Raw genomic sequence first — 24,239 nt, 5'->3', positions numbered from 1 at the left:
ATTAATGGTTGGAGTCAAAGGTCTTTTCCAACCTCAACAAGTCTGTGGTTCTATAAAGATCCACTTAGATAATTTGGACTTTTTAGACATAAAGCTGTGCTGATGCTCACTGCTTTGCAGATGGACTTTGTCATAGAACACTTGGTTTATAGCTTTCAAAAAGTCATTTAAGTGCTTTGTGCCTAATTTGCCTATCTGTATGACAGGTGTCTTGCTCACCTACCCAGCATAATAAAGGTTTCCTTGGTATGGTTAAAGCTTTACCATATTGACTGAGAAAGTTCCTTCTTAAACTTATGATGTGTTTACATACTCTTACCATGAGGAGCTTATTGATTTTAGATATCTGTTTGACTAAGGTTCTGTTAATGTTTTCATTTGCTGACAAATACACTATAGGAAATTTCAAGGTTGTTTTTGACAATATTTTCTCCCTATCGCAACAACATTTTTCCTACTCAGAGAGAAGGACATAAGTAAGCCACTGAGGACTAATAATGCCTTGACAACTGGAGAGGTTTCTCAAGCTGGTCACAGTAGTAAGTCCACAAAAATGCACACTTATGCCTTTGCTAAACAGACATGTGTAACTTTCTGTAGTAAAGTTTTGTGGTTTTTAGATTGGTGCAAAATATTTTTTAACACTTGCCCTTTATTCCGGTTTTGTACTTAGCAAGCTCGCAAGAGATGGTGCAGAAACCACAAAAGATGGCAGAAAGCTGGTCATTCTTGGATACTGTTGAGTCTAACTTCAGGCCTCTGGTAGTGATTGAACTTGCAAAAGGCACCAAAGAAGAAACCATAGAATGGTTCACTAAACGAATTGTAGACAAAAAAGCAGATGGAGGTGAGTACAGTATGATCTTCGGTAACAGTTTGAAAACAAATTGGCTGTCACCATGATATGAAGACTTACAGAAGGTTTGTTTTCTAGGAATTTGTGGTTTAATGATTGTTTGGCCAATCTCATTCTGTTTTGCATTTTTGAAGTTGCTTCATTTAGAATGAATAGAGCTTCATGCTGCTGTCATGAAAGTGTAATAACTGAACCCTCTTAACCCTGTTATTAATGAAAACACTGGCTTAAGGTCGAATGCCAGTTGAACTCTAGAATTCTTCTGTTTTTTACAGTGAAAACCTGATAACCTGTCTCTCAAAGTAGTTTTTATGTCAGTTTTTATAGCAGTTGTCTAGAGCATGTTTCCCTTGTTGCTCATGGAAACATGGTAAGCCTTGCCAAAATGAAGACATCTCACATCCTGTCCGTAAGACTTGGTACCGTGTTGTAGAATAAAGTTAAGTTAGGAGAAAGCAATTTAATCTTGTTGAATTCATGTTGGATTTTAGTTACATTCTTGGTAGCTTGTAGGGTTTTAAAAAGACAATATTTCATCACTCATTTTAGTCCACTTCTGGCAGCTGAAGTTAGGCTAATTCATTTGTAATTTCTTGGGATGGTTTTGTTGTTTCTTTTTGTTTGTTTTGGGTTTTTGTTTGTTTGGGTTTTGTTTGGTTTTTGGTTGTTTTTATTTTGTTTGGGGTTTTGTTGTTGTTGTTTTTGTTTGTGGTTTTTGTTTTGTTTTGGGGTTTTTTTAATATTTTTTTGAGAGACATTATTTATGGCTGTTGTAGTTTATAGGTTATGGTCATTTATTCCTGTGGCTGTTTGATTTGTGACTACAAACTTGGTTTCAGGCCTCTGTTAAATAAATTAGGGATGTTTCTATTTCAAAAGTCTAGTCTCCTTAAAACACGTGGGACTGTTTGCAGAAGCACTGCTTGCTTATGGGGTGTGAACATTAAGGGAGTAGATCCCAGTTGTCCCTATTGTTCCAGTTCACTGTTTTGAGTGCTTCCCCAGAAACAGGGCTAAATCCAAGGATGGCCCTGCAAGATTCTAAACACCACACATCAAGTGCTGTTGAAGCCTTAATTCTTTGTGCCCTTAAGAGGCATTTTCAGTGCTCCTGTTAAATAGGACTGTTGTGGTGGATGCTAAAACAGTAGGGTTTTTAGATGTAATTTTAATGTATTTTCTTACTTATTTCGCCTTTCTTTACTTTAAAGGTGCACAACTGCTGATTAAACCCTTGGTCACAGAAAATGGACATGAAAATATTTATTTAGTTGGAGCGTCCCACTTAAGGCTGTTGCTGGGAGCTGAAACTGTGGGTTTGGTGAAGGAATGCAATGATAACTCAATGAGAGCTTTTACGTACAGCAGTAGAAAAACTTTCAAAGATTTTGCAGGTAAGCAGTTGTAGGGGTCTTTGTCATTGCAAAGTGTGACTAAAGATTGTAAGAATTACACTGCTAAATCTTTCACAGTCTTTATTCTATGGAAGGATGTCAGTGAACGGAAATAGGAAGACCAAGTCATGAATAAATACTCATTTTTAACTGTGGAAATTCAGATCATATAATGATTTTTTTTTTGTTCAAATGGCTTTTAATTTTTTGCTTGTGTTTTCCTTTATGCTTTTCAATGCTCCAAATAGTCTCTTATTTGTATGAAAGATTTTCATTGAAAATAAGACAAAATAGTTGATAAACATGATTTTATGATTAACAATCAATGTTGTAAATTAGCATAGCAATTTAATTTCTATGAGCCAGTTTTGAGGCCTATTATCTTATAATTAGCTGGAGAAAATAGAAACATTTTTCTCTATTACATGTACACATCAAACAATTAAACAATTAATTAGCACTAAAGAGCCATTTAGTGGGATTTGGGCATGATTAGGGAAATTGTTCCTTCTCCTCTTTTGTTTTAAGGAGGAACCAATACAGTAAGGTTTCTTTTTAAATGTGCTGCTTGTAAGGTATTTAACCCCCCTACAGTGGCAGAACTCATTTTGCTTTCCAGGTGGATACTGGAGTTCCAGCTTAGTCTTGCCAGTACTTTTCGTGTGCCCCTTTGAGTGATGCCTTTCACCACGTTTTCAATATCAAGGTTATTGAGTCCGTCTGAAACAATAATAAAGCTGAAATTTTGTTGCTGGATGCCAGTTCTGTTCACTTCTGCTGCTGTGTGCAATAACTGTTGCAGTGTCTTTTCTTTTGTGACCTTGCTTTCCTGAAATTAGGAAGCCTTGAGAACAATTGGCAGTTGCAAAAGTGCCATTTTCGTTTCTTGATGCAAATCTGACTGTCATTGCTAAGAGAGGCTCTAGGAGCAGCTGAAACTGCAACTGCTGTAAATCTAAAATATAATTTTTGCTTTATCTCCTGGTATTTTTTCTTTTTACACATTGGTAACAAAACCAAAAACATAAGTACAAAAACATTAGTATAATTTTATTTTTGTCAAGGATAAGATAATTGACTATGCTTAGATGAGTGAAAAATGTCACCTACAAAAAAACCCTTGCGGCCTGTGTTGTCTTGCTAGTATTTCTGGTTGCCCAATTTAACTGATACTATGTTGTTATTCTTTGTATTAGAGATTTGCTGCTATTTTAGCTACTTCTTAGTGTATCTAGGGCAATTTCTATTGTTTCTTATTTCTAAAAGGAGAAAAAATTAATTGGTCGTTATCTGAAGGAAATCAGTCTTTTTTTCCTGATGATGGGGTTGACAATAGATTTGTTACTGTAGCTTTCAAAAATGTGGGGTTTTTTGGAAGTTTTCTTATTGTTTTACTTTTTTTCCATATTTTTATCAGAACTAATTATCTCAAATGGCTTATTATGTTGTATGGGCAATAAGAGCAAGAGACTATGATTCTGTGGTATTTGGTGTGAAATGCTTACTGTAAAGGAGATTCGTCCTTGACATCTTACTGGTTTTTGTTATGTAAATACTTCGGGAACTGCATGTCAGAAAGGGTTATGGAGATGCTGAGATTGACAAATAGTGGATGCCTAAGGAAGACTCTTTTAGCAAGGCACCAACATTTAATACTTCAGAGGTGTCTGTCTCTTGAGTGATTTGTTCTCTTAGTTTATCTGCGTAGTCAGAAAATGCAGTGAGAAAGCTTCTTCTCAAGAAGAAGTTTATTTTAAATAGTGGAATTTTTGCTATTGACAGTAATAGTCACATAATTTTTTTTTCCTGATTCTGATCATTTTTTGTAGTTATTTGCTGCCAGGATTGTATTCTGTTGCTGCACAATTTCACACGACCTTCTTTTTGATTTAGATGACAATCACAATTTCCTTACAATGGCAGAATGTCAGTATATCATCAAACACGAACTTGAGAATTTGAGAGCTAAAAATGAAAAAATGATCCCTGGATATCCTCAGGCCAAACTGTACCCAGGAAAATCAATTGGTAAGCAATGTAGTTTGTTGCCTGTAACTCACTGTGTTGATGTAGGATAGTGTTCATTGTGAAAAAAAGTTAATTTTCCTGTAATGAAGAGAAATCATTTGGACACTGAAGTCCCACTATTTTTAATCAGCTTTGTTTTCTCGCTGCTTCAGAGTGATAGGACAAGAGGAAATGGATGTACAGTGCAACAAGAGAAACTCTGAATAGGTATCAAGGAAGTTTTTTTCACAATAGGGTAACCAAACATTGGACAGGGAATTAAAGAGATTGTTGGTAACTCTGTCCTGGGAAACTTTTAGATCTTCACTGGAAAAGGCCCTGAGCAGCCTGATTTAAGCTAGGCCTACTTCAAGTAGGAAGTTGGGCCAGATTACTTCCAGTAATCTGAGTTTTTGTGTGCGGCTGAGGCTCTGACCTTATGTTCTTTTCAGTTGGATAGTTTTCACACATGTTGACATCATTCATTATTTTTAATTAGTACCAAAAATATTTATTTTTTTAAAATTACATAATGGTATACTTGGATTGCCTCTGTGTAAAAGTACTGGAACGAGTAACAGTGCCCCAGAGTTACAAATTTCATAATACGAAGGAAGTTTTATTTAATTTATTTGGTTTCTTTGATCCTCCTCATTGCTTCCGGAGCTTTTCCTTTTCATGGGAGAAAGAAGCAATTAGAGATAGTGTTGTTTCTATGGAACTTGTTCATTGGCAGAGATGCTACACTTTCTTAGGAGAGTTTATCTTAATTTTTGTATATCCTTCTAATAACAGTATCTTTATTCATTAGTGTTGGTCATCAAAGAAAGAGTTCTATGCATATTAGCAGTTCAAAAAATGTAAATAAATGTAAATGTAAGATGAATTTACATTGGTAACTTTGTTATATAGTCGAAGTATATTTCTAGTTATGCCAAACAGATGCCTATGGGAAATGGTTAAATACTATCACACAGCTTCCAGTGCCTCCCCTCTCCTGTTTTTGAATTTATTTTCTTTTTTAATATGGTTGTAACTTCCAGAGCAGTCTGTTAATTTTTTTATCCACACGTGTAGTATTGCTTTCCATAGCAAAGTTAAATAGAAATTGTGGAATATATAGTTTTTTGCAATGAAGATGTGTTGTAATTTATGAATTGTAATTTTAGTATGAATAGTAATTTTAGTGTTAACTGATAATTCAAAAATGCTTTTAGTATCTTTCCAATTATTAATACAACAAAGGCTTTCCTCACAAAGCTACATAAGGCATTTCAGTTCTGATCTGTATCACTTTTTGTTATTGAAGCTGCAACTGATTATACTAAAAACTTATGGAATAGTTAATAGATGTAAAAAGGTTGCTGTTTCTCTTCCAGTGGACAGCACAGTCTTTGTAGGAATAAGTATAACTGCTCTATATTATGAATAATTTTTAACTAACATGCAGACAATTTATTTTTTTTTTATTTCAAGTCCTATATCTATTTCAAAGGAACTTTAGGCTTGCTAAGTACATAATGTAACCTGTATGCTTATGTCAACTTCATTGTCCTTTGAAGGTGTGCTAGGTACATTGTTGTGGTTTTTTTGTTCTTCTAGTGAGAAGGTTATTGACCAGTGGTATCCTAGTTCAGATTTTCCCACTGCATGATAGAGAAGAGTTGAAAAAGCTCCGTCACAGCTGGTATGGCCGAGTGAGGGTTGGCTATCAACCTTTAGGTATGTGAACACTTACTCTACTATAAATACAGTGCAGGGTTTCTTCTGGAGAAGCTTTCAATTTGTGTGAGAAGACCAAAGGTCTAACTTCCACTGCAGCATTTAGCTTCTATGAAAGTGAAATCCTGTATGGAAGGTAAGTATGGTACCAAGAAGTCTGTTGTTTTCACTAAGAGTTTACCTTTTTACATCCTGAATTACCCCTTGCAGTTCACCTCCTCAAACATTACCTTTGTTTTGTTAGCCTTTATGAATCAAAGTCCCTTTTTTAAACCTACCTTTGTTCTTACTGATCTTGGAATCAACAGAGTGGCTTAGGCTCTGGTTAAAAAAGCACCTGCGTTTCCAAACTTGTTGACATGCACAGTTGAGGTCCGTTCACTGAATTCTCTTTTGGTTCTAAGATGGCTGTAGGATAATCTTTTGCTATAATGACTCTCAATACAAATGTTCTGGAGTGAAGCACTGGATGTCTCTTGATTTTCTTTCTCATAGCTTCAGGATTTCTGTACATAGGCCTTTGGTTGTAGTTTTCAAGTTGGAGCTGGGGGGGCAGTTCTAAGGCTCAACATCTGCACCATGGTCATCTAATGTCATTTTGAAATTAGACATTGCTCTTTTACCAGTTGGACAAATTTTTTGTCTTTTAATGTCTCCTGTGTGACCACCTGAAATGGTTCTAGACTTGCAAAATTGGTGGCTCCAGCGTCTGTGGATTCAGTGTCTGTGAGCTTCCATGTAACAGCAGTCTGCAAGCACAAACTCTCCCTACCCCTCAGTGAAGCAGTAATGGTCCAAACCAAGACTGTTTAGTCAAACTGACTCTTGACAAGCTCCTAAATGTCTGGAATTCCCAAAGCTATTTTGAGTGGTAGGCATGTCAAAAGTGTGTTTACAACAGTTTGTTTTAAATTCATTGTCTGTATGAAGACTGTGTGTTGCCTGCCAGCATCACTTGCATATATTTTAGACACTGAATAATCTTAAAATGAAAACAGTTTTTAGTCTGGCAATGTGGAAAGTTAAGTTTTAAACTCTAAACCCATGAATTTAACTTAAAAATAAGAAAGTAAGCATTTGGGAGTTTGCCTGATTATAAATCTCTGGGTCTCGCAGTTGCTTGAGATTCTTTCCTGAGCTGCAGGACATTAAAGGTCTGGCTCGATAATACCTGCCTCCAGGGTATTGTCTTAGGAGTCTTATTGTCTGCTTGTCTTTTGTTTATGTGAGAGAGCATTTTTTTTGACTGACATTGAATACATAAAAAAATGTAAACGTAAATCCCAGGAACCTGTTAAGTATGTACTTATTTAAGAATTAGTGTTGCATGCTTGGAGTGTGAAATGATGCTAATGACCTACACTTGAATGTATTTGTTAATTAATTTGCAATTGAGAGGGATGTTGGAGTTTGATTCTTCTGTCTGTTTACCTTTCCTTCCTGCTTTCAGAGACTTACCTGATGGGCAACTGTGAACTTCTGCTGTAGTGTTTTGTAAACCATGAGCCATAAGAATATTCTGGTATTGCACGTGGGACTTTGATGTGTTAGTCTGTTACAGAGGGTGTCAATTCAGAGGTCGTGATTCTGTGGCTGTTTTTAAGCTGGTAAATACATAACAGTGGCATACAAGCAATGCTTTCAAGCAAGCAAAGGTGAAACATATTTTGGCATTCAAAACTCTGCTAGGCACTTCTATATCTTATGTGGTGCTATTTCTAGATTATGTTGAAAAATACTCCTATATTTTTTGTTATTAGTAAGATAAGTGAGATCTTGTCTTCTTGGAAGTAATATATCTGTCATGAAATACATCCATTAATAGTGCACTTTTCATGTCTGTAACACCTGAGCAGACAGACTTAGTGAGTACAGCAAATGTGTATTTCATCTGTCAGTTGTCTGCTGAAGAGAATATCTCAACCTGGATGTGCTGACATGTTTAAGATTAAAGATTTCAATATACCTTCCATCTGTTCCTTTAGTTTCTTGGGGGTTGTCAAAGCACAACTAGCCCTTTTTGGCCCTGAGCAAGCTGAGACAAAGTTGTTTCCCAGGAGTGCCTGTGCCAATGAGAATCTGAAGAAATTAAGTGTCACTTGCTGTTAAAGTTTGGTTTGTTTTATATCAAATGCCATCAATGCCATCCTAGCCATTCATTGATCAGTTCTGTTACCAAGATGATATTGTTTTCAGTTTGGTTGGGGTTTCCCTTTTTTTTTTCTTTTTCTTCCTCGGATATCTGATGTTGATATAATAAGTATTGAGGTATTTGACTTCTTTACCATCTGAATGGTATGTTTATGTGTATATATATATATATATACAACATAAAAAGAAAATAATTCAGATAACCATCTGAGTTTTTGGAATAAGGGAGGAGAAAAAAAACCCAATAATATTCATTGTGTTATTTAGAAAAATAAATTCTGACCAATGGAAAGTTTGTGTAAAGTCAAGTTTGGTATCGTACTGATGTCTGTGTTTTCAGTGTAGTCTGAATTGATCCATTTCTCTCTGCAGATGACATACGCTGCTACTTTGGCGAGACCATTGCTCTCTACTTCGGCTTCTTAGAATACTTCACGTTTGCTTTGATTCCAATGGCTGTCATTGGGATTCCTTATTATGTGTTTGCATGGGAAGACTATGACAAATATGTGATGTTTGCCACATTCAATCTGCTCTGGTCCACTGTGATACTGGAAGTTTGGAAGCGGATTTGCGCCATCCTGACGTACCGCTGGGGGACGCTGTTGATGAAGCGACAGTTTGAAGAACCAAGACCAGGCTTCCATGGTGTGCTGGGTATCAATCCTGTCACCGGGAGGGAGGAACCAGTGTACTCAAGTATTAAGAGACAACTGCGGATTTATCTGGTGTCCTTACCCTTTGTGTGCCTTTGCCTCTACTTCTCGCTGTACGTGATGATGATTTACTTTGACTTGGAGCAGTGGGCTCTGGATTATCACAATGAGAACGAGTCTAACTTCAGCAGCTTGATGCTGTATGTGCCCAGTATCATATATGCTGTTGTGATTGAAATTATGAACCGTATCTATCGGTATGCTGCTGAATTCTTAACATCATGGGGTAAGAAAGTTGTTTATTCTTCATCCCTCAAGTTAGAATCCCGGATGCTTAGACTTTGTTTCTTTGTAGAATACATTACTGTGAGCTCCTGTTTAACAGAATGCTGAAGAAATGTCCTGAAGCAGTTTTTTGCTGTGGGGTAAAAGAAATAGCCATCTTAACTTCTTATATTTTGGGTGTTCTGAGATTGCAGTTTCATATTTGGGTTAATTTGCTCTGAGTCTGACATGCCATCAGAAGGGGTGATCCTGCCTTCTTCCTCAGCTGCTCTCTTCCTTTGGTGCAGAAGTCCCCCTTCCCTTAATTAGCTCCTTGTTTTGCTGTATCACCCATAGTGGTGACAAAAGGGACAAGATTGAGAGCATGAGGAAGGAGCTCAGAGGTGGATGGGTGGCAGGAATGACTGCCCTGGCAAGTTGCACCCAAAACCTGGGATTGCTGAGTGTATCTTAATCTCCTCATACATCTCTGCAGATGACAGAGGCACTGAGATAATGGAACCAAATGTAAAACCACCAACTAAATGTCACATGAAAGTGTTTGTGTATGGTACTTATATAACAAAGACTGAGATTTCATGTCCCTATCAAAATATATTTCTCTGGGCACTTTCAAAAGAGGAGGAATGTTATAATAGATTGCCTTTTTCTTCCCCTTGTATGTGTGGCTTATTTAACAGATTGGACCTTGTGTTTTGTAACCTAACATAAGGATAGTGAAATGCTAGTGTTTATTTTCAATTTTAGCACTTCTACAGACATGTGCAGTCACTTTCAGACAAAGTTAATAGATGAAGCTAATGGAGAGTTAACTGCTTTGTGTAGCTCCATATGGCATTAATTTGTAGGACAGAATCCAGATTACTAAAGCCAGAGACCCAGAAAATTAACAGAAGAAAGATAAAGCAAAAGGGAGATTGATGCAGAAGACAGAATACAAAGAGGTGTTGAAGTGGGGCTTGGTTATGCATGCCAAATTGATTTGCTCAGCAAATTCAACCCGACAGCCACGATAGTAAAAGCAAGCAATTTCTTTATTTGTTTAAGACTGTTCAAGGCTTTTATTTAAGTAATGACTTATAAATTCATATCTGAGGTTCAGTTGACGGTTTTGTTTCATTGTTTTTACTACACTGCAGGAAAAAGCTTTTTTCCATAATACCCAACTGTGTTGATCAGATAGACTAAAATGTCTTTTAAAGGCAACTCAAGGTTTTTTTTAATCCAGATATTTTTGTTTTTAAGCTGATGTTTCATATTCAGCAGAGACAGTATTTATGTAATTTGCTACACTGACAGCTTGTACCTTTTCTGTTCTATCCAATATGTTTATGCTGCCATGCTTTGAACTGTCCTACCTTCTTTCCCACCTGGCATATTTTCAGATAATATCTGACTTACACAGCTAAACTGACAAAGCATGGGAAACAATCTGGGGTATTTTAAGCACACCTCTTGCAGCCATTTGTCATGAGAACTGATCATTTAGTGAAAGCTGAAAGTAAAAATTGCATTCAGTCACTTGAGTGCATTTTCCACATGTCAGGCCCCACTTCACACCCCTGTCAGAATAGAACTCTGCTGGTTTGTGCTGAGCAAGGTCCATAGGTGACGGTGTCTCCTTTCAGCCTTGTTGACACAGCTCATGTTAGTGTACTGTCTTCTCAGTTACTCCTTAGGCAGGCCTTTAAAGGTACAATCTGACAAAACAGCAGAAAGAAATTGGAAATCTCCCATTCACTTTCCTCTTCTCCCTGCTGGTAAAAAGCCCTCCTGAAACATCAGCTTCTGACAGTTTATCTTGAATGAACTGAAAATCCTAATTCAGAATGAGTAATGCATCTATTGAACTTCACATACTCTGGTCTTGCTTTAGAGCATAGAGTCTGTTCTAAATTTCTTGGAGATGGATGGGAGCATTTCTTTGAGCATTTACTGGTTTTGAATTAAATTTGGTATTGTTACTTCTCGTATTATATTCCCATTAGTCTTGCATTAGTTTTCAGCCAAAGAACAATCAATAGCTAGAAACATTTTGTTAAGTGTTAAGAATGATGGATATTTTTTCTTTCTTTGCAGTAGAAAAAATACTGGAGTTGTAGACAAAAACATGTATGATAATATTGTACATCAGATTAGCTTCATAGCTTAAGTGAGGTTCTGGTACCTCACTTAAATATAAATTCTTTTTCCCATAAACTGTTGGAGGAACATAAACTATTAGATAAGTAATTTTTAGGTGGAGGAAAAGTCTCTATTCTTTGTATAACAATGTCTAGTGCATGATAAGAGCTTCTGCTGTTTACTGATCAATAATTTTTTTGGTATTTTAGAAAATCACAGGCTGGAATCTTCATATCAGAATCATTTAATTCTGAAGGTTTTAGTGGTAAGTATGTAGTATAAGCAGCTTTTAAGATTATTTAAAAAGACAACTTGTCGTGTGTTTTATTAATGCTTTCCTAGCATTACCTCACTGACCTACCCTTTTGTTCAAGGCCAAATACAAGCACAAATATCAGAGTAAACAAGACTTCTATTGTGGTTACAGTAACTGCTAGACTATTTTAGATGCCTCTTTTTATAGCAGAAGTTGGCTTTTTATTTGTATTGATTGTTCTTTCATTAGGATTCTCTCTATATATGTTTTCCTATTAATTGCTGTGATCCTGTCTTCAACGGGGAGCTATTCCATTTAGTTTTTGGAAGATTTTATGGTTAACCACATTTTTTTAAAAACTCATGTATTAACTTTTATGTACTACCATTCAGACAACTGGTCAGAGGAGGCTGGAAACATCCATCAGTCTATTCCTGTGAAGTTTATAGTATATACTGATCTATTTACTTTGTGTCTCTGAACAACCAGCTTTTGTGTGTATGTATATGTGTTTGGTTGCTCTTTCAGGTATATAGTCAGAGTGACACTGGTTCTAAGGAATTGTACTGTAAATCTTAAATTTGCATATAAGATGTTCAGTAAAAGCAGTTGCCAAGATTGGTTTAATTAATTTCCTTTTTGAAAAGATTGTTTAAGTCTCTTCCAGAGTTCCTTATTTATTTCCTTCTGTGTGGTGGTTTTTTAGTGTGTGGTTTTGTTTTGTTTTGAGTTTTTTTGTTGACTTTTTTGTTAAATCATTTTTCTGACCTAAATTTTAAACATGGTAAAGAAAATTTTAAGGAACAGTTTACCTCTGCATGGAAGCTGTTTAGTCAAGATATCTGTTAAGTTAGATGATATTCTGCAGCTGAACTTTTGCTTGAGCACTGAAACTAAATATTTTTATTTGCAGTTCAACTTCTTAAATTGTTTTGCATCTCTCTTCTACATTGCCTTTGTGCTGTTTGATATGAAGCTTTTGAGGCAGGTGAGTTCCAAGAGCATCTTAAGAATGTTGACGAATCTAGGAAAATGAAGGATTGATTGAAACAGGACTTCAGTATTTAATTATTCTTCTAAAACATTAGCTTGACAATTAATATATTTCATAAACATTTTCTTAGGAATCCGTCTTCTGTATTTAAGTTCCCCTAGCACTGTTGCAGAATCATAACAGAATAGAGCAATTCTTTCCCTCTGTATAAATGAGGAACTGTTTTCAAATAAATGGATTATTCCCTTACACAGATGAGGCTGGGAAATTTTCATTTCCTCTTTTTTTCCTTTTACGTCAGAAAATTATTATCTCTGTGGTGTTCTTAATGAGAGACTCCTGATGATGGGAACATGATTAAGTTTATGGCTACAGTGAGGATCTCTAAATAAATAAAGGCAAAAATAATTTGTAGTTAGTATTTTAAATCAACTTTCTGTTGTTAATATCTTTCATGCACTCAAATGCATGAAAAATGGGTATAAGGAAAATATAATGAGCAGTACAACAAGAACTTCAGCTCAAGATCTCTGTTCCTCTAAAGTGATCTCTAGCAAAACACTTGGCATATCTATACCAGACATAACATTTGTGATATTTCATCTACCTTCAGGTAAAAGCAAGAAGAAAAAACGTAGAAAAAAAAAGATTTTTTAGCTCCATGATTGTCATTGGCATATGTTAAGTGTTACCTTTCATTGTACTTGGTGCACTGTGTCCAGAATACATCCAGATCCACAAAATATTTAGTCTTCTAACTCCTGCTTTGTCCTTTTCAGTGTATAGCAAAGAATGGGAACTAGAGCATCTATACTTTTCATGTGCTGTTGCTAGGTTTGTTAGGCTGGCCTTTTTCTGTCATAGTATAATAACTGACAGTGTTACTAGAACACACAGAATTGCAAATGATCATACATTTATCACAGTTCTATTTATTTTTATTTCTTTTTTAAACTTAAGAGCTTGGCCACTTTGCTGATAACTTCGCAGATCCTCAATCAGTTTGCAGAATCCTTGCTTCCTTACTGGCTCCAGAGGAGACATAACAAGAGGATGAAGAAACTCACTTGTTCTCAGAAAACTGATACAGACGTGTCATTAGCTGAACAAGTCAATATGGAGAAAGAAATGGGAACCTATTTGGTATGTTCTATCACTGTAAAAGACTTAAAAGTTCTTTGGGCTGTAGTTGACAGAAGCATCAGCCAGGGCAAATGAAAATATTTCTGGCTGTCTGGCCTGACAGCTTATTTCCAGCTTCATCAATTTTGCTGGTGGTATTGTCTATGCAGCTACATGGTGCTCTGGATCAAGAAATGGATACAGTGCAGGATCCCTGTTACACCAGAATGAAGGAGAAAGAATGAACAGCTGTATCTGGAGCTACGTAATCCTGTTTATCAGTGGAAAGAAGTATTTGTATAATATACCCTTAATCTCCAAGAGTAACGTGAAGGCTACCAGGATGGGTAACCTGGCATAGGGAAGAGGGAGGTTGTTCTGGTTTGATTTTGCAGTGATACTGGTTTAAACAGTCAGTTAAACTAAAGCCTGAGAGAGAGCGTGCTCATGTGTGGATGGGGCCAGAAAGGTAGAGAGCAGAAGGAACCAGCTCTTCCAAACAATACTGCTGCTGGAACCTCTTGCTTCATGAAACCACAGCTTTTGCATTCCCTGTCTTCCTGGTTCTGTTCCTGACCACCTCCTACCCAGTATAATTTTTAATTGTATTTTAACACACTTCTTGCAATTCACTATTTGCAGTTCTAAAAGAATTGACAAAGTAGATATCGGCATGTATGTTAAGACCTTAAAGACTGGCTGATAGCTTTCTTGATCAGGTGCTGCAAGCATAGTCACAAGAGTCTTAATACTGTATGATTTACAGTTCTTCTACAGAGTAAGAATTACATGTAGATAGTGTGCCTTTTATGTAAAAGGTAGAGATCAGCAGTTTGAAATTTGATATTAATACCGTATCACATTCCTCTCTTCCTGCATGAAGTGCCATGAAATGGGAAGAGGAGAAAGAGATAGCACCTTTACAATTGAAAAACTGTACAAATGTTACTACTTGCTTTCCTATGTGAAGACTGGTATTTCCCATGTTTGATACGGAAGGAGATAGATTTAGACAGCATGTCTGTCTTGCCTTGGGGAACACAGCAGATATCCCTGAGTTATGTCTGAACTGATCAGCATAGTCCAGCACTGCACCTGCACAGCTCCAAACACTGTGTGTCAGCATCAGGCCTTGGTATGCCTGAGCAGATGAGCTCTGGCTCTTAGACCTGAGCTGACTTCTATTCTCAGCTGTCACATACAAAGCCAATGTGGTGTCTTTGAGTCACATTGCCCAGTGCTTCTTGTGCAGAGCTAGATCAAATGAATCTGCACCTGTTGTGCTGTTGTGCTCTGAATAGTTTTCTGCAGGGACCCAAGAGGTCAGTTGTAGAGTTAGGACTTTGCCTTGAACATGTGCACTGTTAGCCTCGGTTTCAGTTCAAGGGACTGTGTACTCAAGGCCTTAATTTTATTTTCAGTCTAAATGTTGTAATTGTTCTGTGCTTGAGAACACATAATATTAGACCACTGATTTGTTTGCAAACAGTGAGCTGTCAGCAGGCAAGAATATTTCTAAAATTAAAGCTGTCACAAGGGGGAAGCATTTGACTATGTTTAGTACCTGAGGAGTTTAGCAGGCGTCTTGACAGAATTCTGTGTTTCAGGCTGTTGTCTTTTGTTTTCCTTCCTTTACATGCTCTTCAGCATTTAATTCTCTATTTTCTTTGTCCTTGTTCTTTCTCACTTTTCAAATCTCCAGGCCTTAACCCTATTTAAGATGCAAAAACATGCTGCAGTAATTTTTTAATTATTTTTTTAGAATTTCTGCTTCTCTCCTCTAGTTCATTTTCTCTCTGAATTTCTGAATTTTTGTTGGTTTTGTTTTCTTGATGCTGTAGTTCATGTGCTGATCTCACGGCTGACAGTGGCACAATTAGAAATGTCTTGAACATCATATCAGACTCCCTGTTTTCTAACACAAAGTTTCATAAATAAATACTTATTTTCTTTTCATACTCTGCTGTTCTAAAAGTCAGCAAGGAAATGTGAAGAAAGGTGTGAGGAAGCAGTGGGAATACTGTGCAGAAGGAGGGGCACAAAGGGAAGCAGTGCTCTCTGACTGCAACAGTTGTCTGAGAAAGGGATAGCAGGAACAGATAATGTGGCTGCCACTCCAGTGAGGGATCCTGCACAAATGTCCCTAAGCGTTTGTACAAAATGTTTCTGAGGAAAAATCTTAATGGCTTTAGAAGTCAGGTAGCTCTTCATGGTTTGGCCTGCAGGTCGGTTTGTCAGACCCAGCTAAACTGTGCAAGTTAAAAATGACCTCAAATGAAAATGCAACTAATGAGCACCCAGTGTTGATTCCTGAGCTTGCAGGCTTCTACTACCTCTCTCTCTGTTTGCTAGGGAAAAAAGCAAGAGATGCTGAAAAAGGGTAGTCGGTTTAACAGCTATAATGGGCAAAAAATATTAGAGAACCATGTGTCTAAACCAAAACCAATTTTATGTGGTTCCTGTAATAATCTCAGTTACTGTCAAGTTTTCAAGATTTAAATTTTGAGAGATAGGACAATATGTGGGTCTGTGTAAATGTAAGATAGCTAGATCCCAGTTTAACTTGTGGTATTTCACCATCCTTTGTTCAGTGAATGCTTTTTATTTAAAAGTGATTGTTTCAGTTCTTTCCTAAATAATTGCTGCAGTAATAGAAGACTATTATTAATACTACAAAACCAGATGCAAATATATGATAAACCTAATATGTGAATACTTAATAAACATATAAGTACCCACATTCTTGGTTTAAAGATCAGGTGATTGATGTGTTGTGGATTTGTTAAAATAGGTTTTGTTTGTTTGCACTAGTTGTTCCTTTCAGATGTCAGTGCTGAATTGTGTCATTTCATCCTTCAAGTGGGCCACTAACTGACCTACTCATTTTGAAATGAATAAGCAGAAGTACGAGAAAAGAGTTGCCTATCTACCAAGCCAGCCTTTCTATTAGGTCTTTTATGGTCAGTCTGAAATACTAGGATTTCTATTGCCACAATGCTCTTAGGAGAATATTCTGACAGTTTAAATGCATGGTGTTGTTTTCCTATTCCCCACTGTTCCTTCTGTTACTGCTTCGCTGAGAAAGTCAAGAACTTGAATTGGATGAATATATTCATACTTCATGTTATAAGGATAAGAAGTGTGACTTCCAGAAAATGCATTATGTAAAAGGAAAAACCTTGGCCTTCCCTTATGGGAAGTTTTGAGTAATCGAATAATTCCAAATTAACTAGATGAGAGTTTTTTAATTGTTGTTTTCTATCAGCAGTCATTCCCAAAAAACTGATTTGGGATGAGGAAACGTGTTTACAATTCTATTGTTATTACTGTGTTTCTTCATCTGTTTTTTGTAGGTTACAGTTGTTCTTATTTTTGCTCTGTTTTTCAGGGTACTTTTGATGATTACCTGGAGTTGTTCTTACAGTTTGGCTATGTGAGTCTTTTCTCATGTGTTTATCCACTGGCAGCTGTCTTTGCAGTGTTAAACAATATCACAGAGATCTACTCTGATGCCTTAAAGATGTGCAGAGTTTACAAGCGTCCATTTGCAGAACCCACAGCAAATATTGGTGTTTGGCAGGTAATTTTTGTGTCTTTTTTCTGTTCATTTGTTTTAAAAGAGGTTTCAACAAATATATTTAAGCTGTGTGTTTGGCCCATGAGCCACTTCAAATTTCAGTAGGTACTTTGTTCTCTTCAACGCCTTAGAATATTTTCTATCCGACTATACATCCAAGTGATTTTTTTTTGGTGGGGTTTTTGACCACATGTCTTTCAGTTGCCTTTGAAAAGAAAACAAATCTTTCTTTTAGTTCTTGTATATGTATTGTACTCCTGTTGCAATGCAACATAGCAAAGCTTCCAGATACTGCCTGGTACTCTTTATAGCCCGCACATTTTAGAAATGGTAATATCTGATTTAATCTCAGAAGCATGGAGCTCAGCAAGGGTTTCAAAAAAATGGAAGAGCAGATAAGCCACATGCTTGGCTTGTACCCTTGTGATCACTGGTACTCAAGGTGACTAATTTTAAAATAACCTGGATCTGTGAGCAGGAGCTGGAACTTTCTGCACAGCCTGAACACTGTAGTCTATCCAAACAATTTCATGCTAGCAGTACTGGGTTAAGGACTTTCTGTCCTCAGTTGTTTGCCCATGCAATCATGCCAGCACCAGCTATTTTGGAGCTTGTTGAGTGTGTTGCATCAGTGAACTTATCCTGATCAAAGTATTTTCTGGAAAGAAAGGAGGCAACTAAGTTTCATCCAGAGACTCCAGTGTTCTCTAATAGCAGTGGCTTGATAAGGGAGTGTGAAGTGTGTTGGGGGAACTTTCTAGGGGATGATCCATATTCTAGTTTTATTTAACAAGTTTTCTAGTGATATGTAATGGAGACAAAGGGCACAATTAAGTAATCAATTATTTATTTTGGAGGGGGTGTAAATATTAGCAAGTGAAGCAAATGAGAGATGAGAAATGAAATCATAAAACCTCAAGTGAAACATACTGTAAAAACATGCAAACCAAGGATTCTGAGCAATGTTCACTAGACACATAGATATTGAGGTGGACTTATAAGTCTTTTAATAATATGTCATTAAAATGTGTGAATTATAATCTGATTGCATTTTAACATGGAATGTATTTTCTCAGTCCAAATCTATGCTGCTGACATCTTGATGGCATAGCTGCATTGACCAGTGGTGTGAGCACCAGAAAAATCAGGCTGTGGTCATAAGTCACAAGCATAGCTGCAGGTATATGAATAGCATTTTGTTTGGCTAGAATAGTTTGTTTCAATCAAGAGAGTAGGCTGAAAAATTATAACAATACTGGTACAGTCTTTTATTTTGTATGGTGTCATTTTTTTAACTAATAGTAGAAATGCATTTGCTTTTTGAATTAAAAATAATAACTAAATTTCCAAGTTTTCTCTTTCATATGGGAAGTTAGAGTATTTGCTGAAAGATTTCTGTTAAAGGAATACTGCAATCATTTTACCAGGTGAGCTGAGTCACCAGCTTGTTTTCAAGGAGAAAGCTACTTTTGCTAATTCATTGTGACAGTTCCTACAATTCAATGTCAGTCTTTCTCCTTCCAGACAGGACCTTGGAATAAGTAACCATTATATTTCAAATGTAATTGTTAAGCTGTCTTAATATTTTCAGACATTTCGTGGGAGCTTTAGGAGTAGGCAAGAACTTCTTAGACTTGTGCTATTGCATGTGTTTAAATGTAAATCTTTCTTTCAATAAATTTCAGCTTGTGCAACTAGTTTAGTGATTTAGAAAAGTCATTCTACAAGTCATTCTAAACCATCCTTACCTTTTTCCATTACTTAACATTCAGATAAAACATCCAAAACCAGTGTTAAGAATATTAGTTCCTCTATGAACTTTGCAATTTTTCCTTTATCCTGAAATAAATTTGTTCAGGAGTACAACTGTAGATGAGTGCATACTCTTTTGCGTGTTCAGGTTACAACTTTGTTGTGGTTTTGTCTTTGCCTGTCAAGCTGATGAAGTCTGGACTGCTTGCCAAACAAGTCTTATGCCATAGAATTCAAAAGATGAAGGAAAATAAAAATTTAAGCTGATGGGTCTTTTGAGGCTTTAATGAAGACAGAGGTATTGTCCAGAGCAATTTGGGGACTGGTAAATTAGAGGCAATGGTCATAACTATAAATATATTTGTGTTTTATTTCAGTTGGCTTTTGAAACTATGAGTGTAATATCAGTTGTAACTAATTGTATGCTGATTGGAATGTCTCCACAAGTGGATGCGCTTTTCCCAGACTCAAAAATGGACCTTGTTCTGACTGTGGCATTCATAGAGGTAAGTGTGCCTTCAAACAATGCATGTTTTGGCAAAGAACACAAACACCAGTGAAAATGAGAACAGGAAGTAGACTTTCCCTTGCACCTTATATTAAAAGGAAATGAAGATTTCCCTATCAAAGAAGAGTTTCAAAGTCTTGCTTTTTGAGTTCTTCCTTTTCTGTGTTTTCCCATACTGTGAATGCTGTTGCCATACTTTCCCATGCATTCCCAAGATACTGTTTATTTGTGGCTTCATGTATTTCAGGTATTTAGTAGTGCTATTTCAAGAAGCAAAATAATCAAATTTTTGTGAACTGGTTATTTCTCTGCTTGGTTTGTGACCCCAGCATATCTTAAAAAGACTTTGTACATAATCTTTATGGGATGTATCCTGTAAGGCTTATGTGAAACAACTGTGGATGATGACTGTAAATATTGGTAATTGTAACAGAATTTGGGTTTAATCTTTTCCTAATTCTGTGTAGTAAGCACTCGAGCGTCATTCTTTTTCAGACATGGAGGGATGTCTGTGGACATTTTACATAATAACTGAGATTGCAGGACTTTGCCCTTATATATCTTCCTTTTGGAGTTTTCTTGGGTAGCATTGCCTTGACTTTCATCATTATGCTGTTTTAGCCTTTAGGAACTGGATTACTTTCCTTGTGGCAATAGGTCTGGATTGTGTCTGTGTAGTTATTAAAGTGCATCGCCTTACCGAGGTGCATCAGGAGCATATTTCTTTGTTGTTTTGTTCTTTGTTGTTCTTTTTACAGGTGTTAAATGTTATGCAATGAATTATGAGCTTGCTTTGAATTTTATTTTCCAAGCCTTAAGGTTTGCAGAATTAGCTCCAAATATGAATCATGTCAGCTAGTTTGCTGAAGTTAGGGTCTACAGGCAGCCCAATTGAATTGCTCTTCAATTATGCATGTGTGAATGTTTACATTAATCTCAGTGAGATATTGTAATATAAAACTAATTTGGGAAAATAATTCTAATTATATAGTTTATTACTGGACAACATATCTAGAGAGATCATATTATGAAAACTGTATGACTAACTGTAAGCAGGATGGATTTATGACAGCTTAAAGAGATGGAGCTGTTTTTGCTTTCACTTGCTGTGTATTCCCCTCTTATCTGTTTGAATGTGAAGCTGGCTGGGTGATCTCTGGGCTGACCTCTGTTTCCTGGTAGGTCACAGGAGAATATCAGCGTTTTTCTCTCTAAATTTAAATTCTGTGTATATGCAGCCCTTAGGGGACAGAAATCGCAGCATGGTAATTAGGTAGCTCTTGGAATTACTTTTTAACATTGTATCTCAAAACAGCTATAAACATGGTGGAAAGGGGGATTCAGAAAACAAAGGGAAGAAAGTTTGGAGAGAAAATATAAATTAGTACTGAGGGGAAGAGAAGGGAAAAATGTTGTCTTATACAGAGAAGCAACTTTATTGAAGACCACTAATCTGTAATTAACATTGTATGAAGGGACTGTTGGAGGCTAATGCTGGATGAGCTAGAGGAGAGGAAAGGTAACCATTTGGTTAAAGAAAAGTTTTCTCTTCTTCTCCTTCTTAATTAAAAAAACCCACCAAAACCAACACCAACAAAGCAAGTCATAATGCACTGGTCAGAAAAGGTCTATTTAAAAAACAGTTTTAATCAGAAGTATCCAGTATGCTTGATAATGTTAAGTATGCTAGTTTGAGGGGGTTTTTGTGGCTGTTTTTCTGTTATTACAAACTATTTATTGTCTGAGAAAACACAAAGATACAAAACCAACATAAGAACCTTACAGTATGTTTCTGCAGCGTAAGGAGCCATTTGATTTTTTTTGGAATGTTGTTGGTTATAAACAGTTCCAAAGCTATTCCATGTGAAATGTAAGACTTTTGCAGTCTCTGTAAGGACACTCTTTCAGTACCTTTTAAACAATATTTATCAACTTCATGGGTGTGGGGTTTTTTGTTGTTGTTCTTTGTTTGTTTTGTTTTGTTTGTTTTAATATCTAAAGACATAGAGACTAGCTCAGGTTCTCCAATCTTGCAAAAAGTTTTGTAACACAAATTATGAACTTTCTGGAGTCCAAAACCGTTCTCCAAAATGAAACACATTTTATATAGACATTTTATTTTAAAAACTATATGAAAATGAACACAGCAAACGTAAGTTTTGCTTCTGTTGAAGATGTTTTCAATTGTGTTGACAGTTAAACATATCCTCAGTTACAGAAATGTTTTTTTATCAGAGGTTCTGCTGTACATATTTCAGGTTAAAACACTGATTACTAAATGTTGAAAGAAGGGAGTGGTACTAGATGCTGTGGGACTATGAACAGCAGCAGTACAGATTTATGGCAGCTTAAAGAGATGAGGCTGTTTTTGCTTTTGCTTCCTGTATATTTATTCCCATCTTATCTGTTACACTGGGACTTTCTTTTATCTGGTGCATAATGACCCACATTAGGGAATTGATCTGGGAGAAGCTGTCTGACCCAGTTCACTAGGGAGCAGGGCAGAAGCAACTGTGTGTGGAAGACACACAGTAGTGCTATGGCAGGTTTGTGCTGGATTAATTTGTGGGATGTCTGCACCACTGACCCTTTCTCCTTTAAGTACTATTTAACCGACAGGAAGATCTCTGAACCATGAAAGGAGCACAAATGTCATGTATTACCAGTATTCCCATGCACCTTTACTATATTTATTAATAATTAAACTCTGCATTTCAGTGGTAAAGAAAAATTCAGGAACAGAATATATCACATTAAACCTCTAGGACAAACCTGGTGCATCTAAATTACATCAATGTCAAGGTAGGAAAAAATTTGGATGTATCAGGGTGTTGATAGGAAAGTGTTTTAGATCACCTAGCAGAGATTCAGAAACATGATTCAGGTGAGTTATTTTATTTTCCGGTGTTTCCTGCAGGTCAAGGTGAGCATTTTACAGTGTGTTTATGCTATTTTGACAGCAGCTTGGCAGGCAGTTTGGAAATGTTAAGAAAGAAATTTCTTTGAGTTGGCTAAGTATGTTTTCATGTGTTCTTTTGATGGGGTAGCCTACTTAAATCTTAGCTAAGTATTTTAATCAGTTTTAAGTAATTGAGACTCCAGTTGAATATTCATGTGTCTGTTTGATGCAAAGCTAAACAGAAAAGCACTGTTGCTGTCAAAACCAAGCATAGATATTAGCAATGTCCTGTTTTGCTTTGTTGTTTGTTTTGGTTGTTTTGTTTTTTTTTTAATGCTAGTGCTTTTTAATAATAATACTCCTCAAATGGAAACAGTGTATATGGCAACATTTAACACCATCCACTACTGGAGTAATGAAGAACTGTGGTTGATATTCTTGCAAGTATTCTATACCCAACCCCTACAGATTTATGCAAAATATTTTTATTTTCATTAACAACTCTAACTCTACTGCTGTCTGCATTTTTGGTGGGAATATGTATTGTGTGAGTGAAGTAAATGCTAATTAGAATAGCATAGAATAAAATATTACCAATTGCAAAATAATGGCAAGCATTAAAAATCACATATAATAAAATTTTTTGAAGGATTAAACCAGTGATTTTTTTTGAACAGTTGACCTATTTTCATCAATTCAACATCTGCTTCCATGGCAACATGATTTGAACCAGGAGCAGAATGATGAAACTCCCCTCTTTTACGTATGGATGGATGCTGAGTGCAGCCAGTGCAGTTTTCAAACAAAAAGAAGTAAGCAAATGTCCTTAAAACAATAAATCCTTATTAACATAATTTTAAAATAGTTTATCCCGTAGTGTGTTTAGTTATTCAGGCTTTACTGTACACACAGAATTCTGGTGTGTACCACAGGTGCAAAGTAGGACATTCCAAGCACGCCTCTGTGCTCATGTGAAACTGTTCCCAATCACTTCTGACTTCCTACACTGATTGGAACCAAAAAAAAAGAGAAAATTGCTCTGAAGAAATTCGGTGGATAGTTGGGGGAGTGGGTTAAAACAAGGTCTAACCTTAATTCTGCAGTGCTTTTTTTATTTTTCTCTGAAAACTGTTGACAAAGAGTTTTGTTCCTGGTGACTGTTTCTTTTTAAAGTAGACTCTCATAAATTCAAAGAATGGTAATTAAATCAGTTCCGGGACTACTATGAAAGTTGAGTTCAAGAAATCAGTTGTGTGTGCAACTCTTAGTAGTGATTTTTGTTTATAATAGTACATCAGTAGGAGTGTTTTGAACCAGTAGCTGTAAAATACAGCTTAACATGAGTGTATCCTGGTTTCCAAAAGTAACTCATGTATCCAGCACTCAAGTGTGGTAAACTAATGCAAAGCTTTTTTGCAGAAGTGCATTTAGCCTAAATGTTCTAGGTCACATCGAGGCATTTGGAGATTAGCTTGGAAATAATAAGTAATAATGGAGGTCTCTCTTGATAACAGTAGTATAAAATCTGACCTTACAGACTACAAATATGGTTTTGGGAAGAATGTAGTCAGCTATGGTATAGATGGGCCCTTCATGTAAGGATATGACTGGTTTATTTGTAATAAACATGGCTTAAACAATTGGGCTGCATCGATTTAATTTCATAGAGTTCTCATAAGGATTTGAAATTAGATCTTCATGAACATCATAAAAAAACCTATATCGAAAAGTCATTTCTGTAAGAAGTATGGATTGGAATAAGGGAAGTAACCCTTGTTTTTTCTAGAGGAGGAGGAACTGACAGTCCATTTATCAAAGGCTGGAAAGTGGGATTCGTAGCTTGTTAATAAAGCTGATCCAAAATCAAAGTGGTTGAAAGTTGTCTGGTACATCTGCTTTTCTCTAGAGGTCCATTTTATTAAGTGTATTTCTTCAT

General features: G+C 36.3%; 1 protein-coding gene across 1 annotated transcript in view; it reads left to right on the top strand.

Annotated features, from left to right (window-relative positions):
* The first annotated feature begins 230 nt into the window (after positions 1-230).
* The window catches only part of ANO10 (anoctamin 10), a 123,210-nt gene continuing 99,201 nt past the window's right edge, over positions 231-24,239 (top strand). The window contains exons 1-11 of the mRNA XM_018075406.3: positions 231-539; positions 674-847; positions 2,068-2,250; positions 4,144-4,278; positions 5,860-5,979; positions 8,503-9,072; positions 11,405-11,460; positions 12,365-12,439; positions 13,406-13,588; positions 16,956-17,147; positions 19,274-19,402. Of these exons, the coding sequence (XP_017930895.3) occupies positions 688-847; positions 2,068-2,250; positions 4,144-4,278; positions 5,860-5,979; positions 8,503-9,072; positions 11,405-11,460; positions 12,365-12,439; positions 13,406-13,588; positions 16,956-17,147; positions 19,274-19,402 (1,803 nt within the window). The 5' untranslated portion in view covers positions 231-539; positions 674-687. The remainder of the gene's footprint in view (positions 540-673; positions 848-2,067; positions 2,251-4,143; positions 4,279-5,859; positions 5,980-8,502; positions 9,073-11,404; positions 11,461-12,364; positions 12,440-13,405; positions 13,589-16,955; positions 17,148-19,273; positions 19,403-24,239) is intronic.

The sequence above is a fragment of the Manacus vitellinus genome, unplaced genomic scaffold, assembly GCF_001715985.3.
Source record: "Manacus vitellinus isolate BGI_N305 unplaced genomic scaffold, ASM171598v3 scaffold_3_pilon, whole genome shotgun sequence".
NCBI lineage: Eukaryota > Metazoa > Chordata > Aves > Passeriformes > Pipridae > Manacus > Manacus vitellinus.
This window is presented reverse-complemented; position numbering and strand designations above follow the sequence as displayed.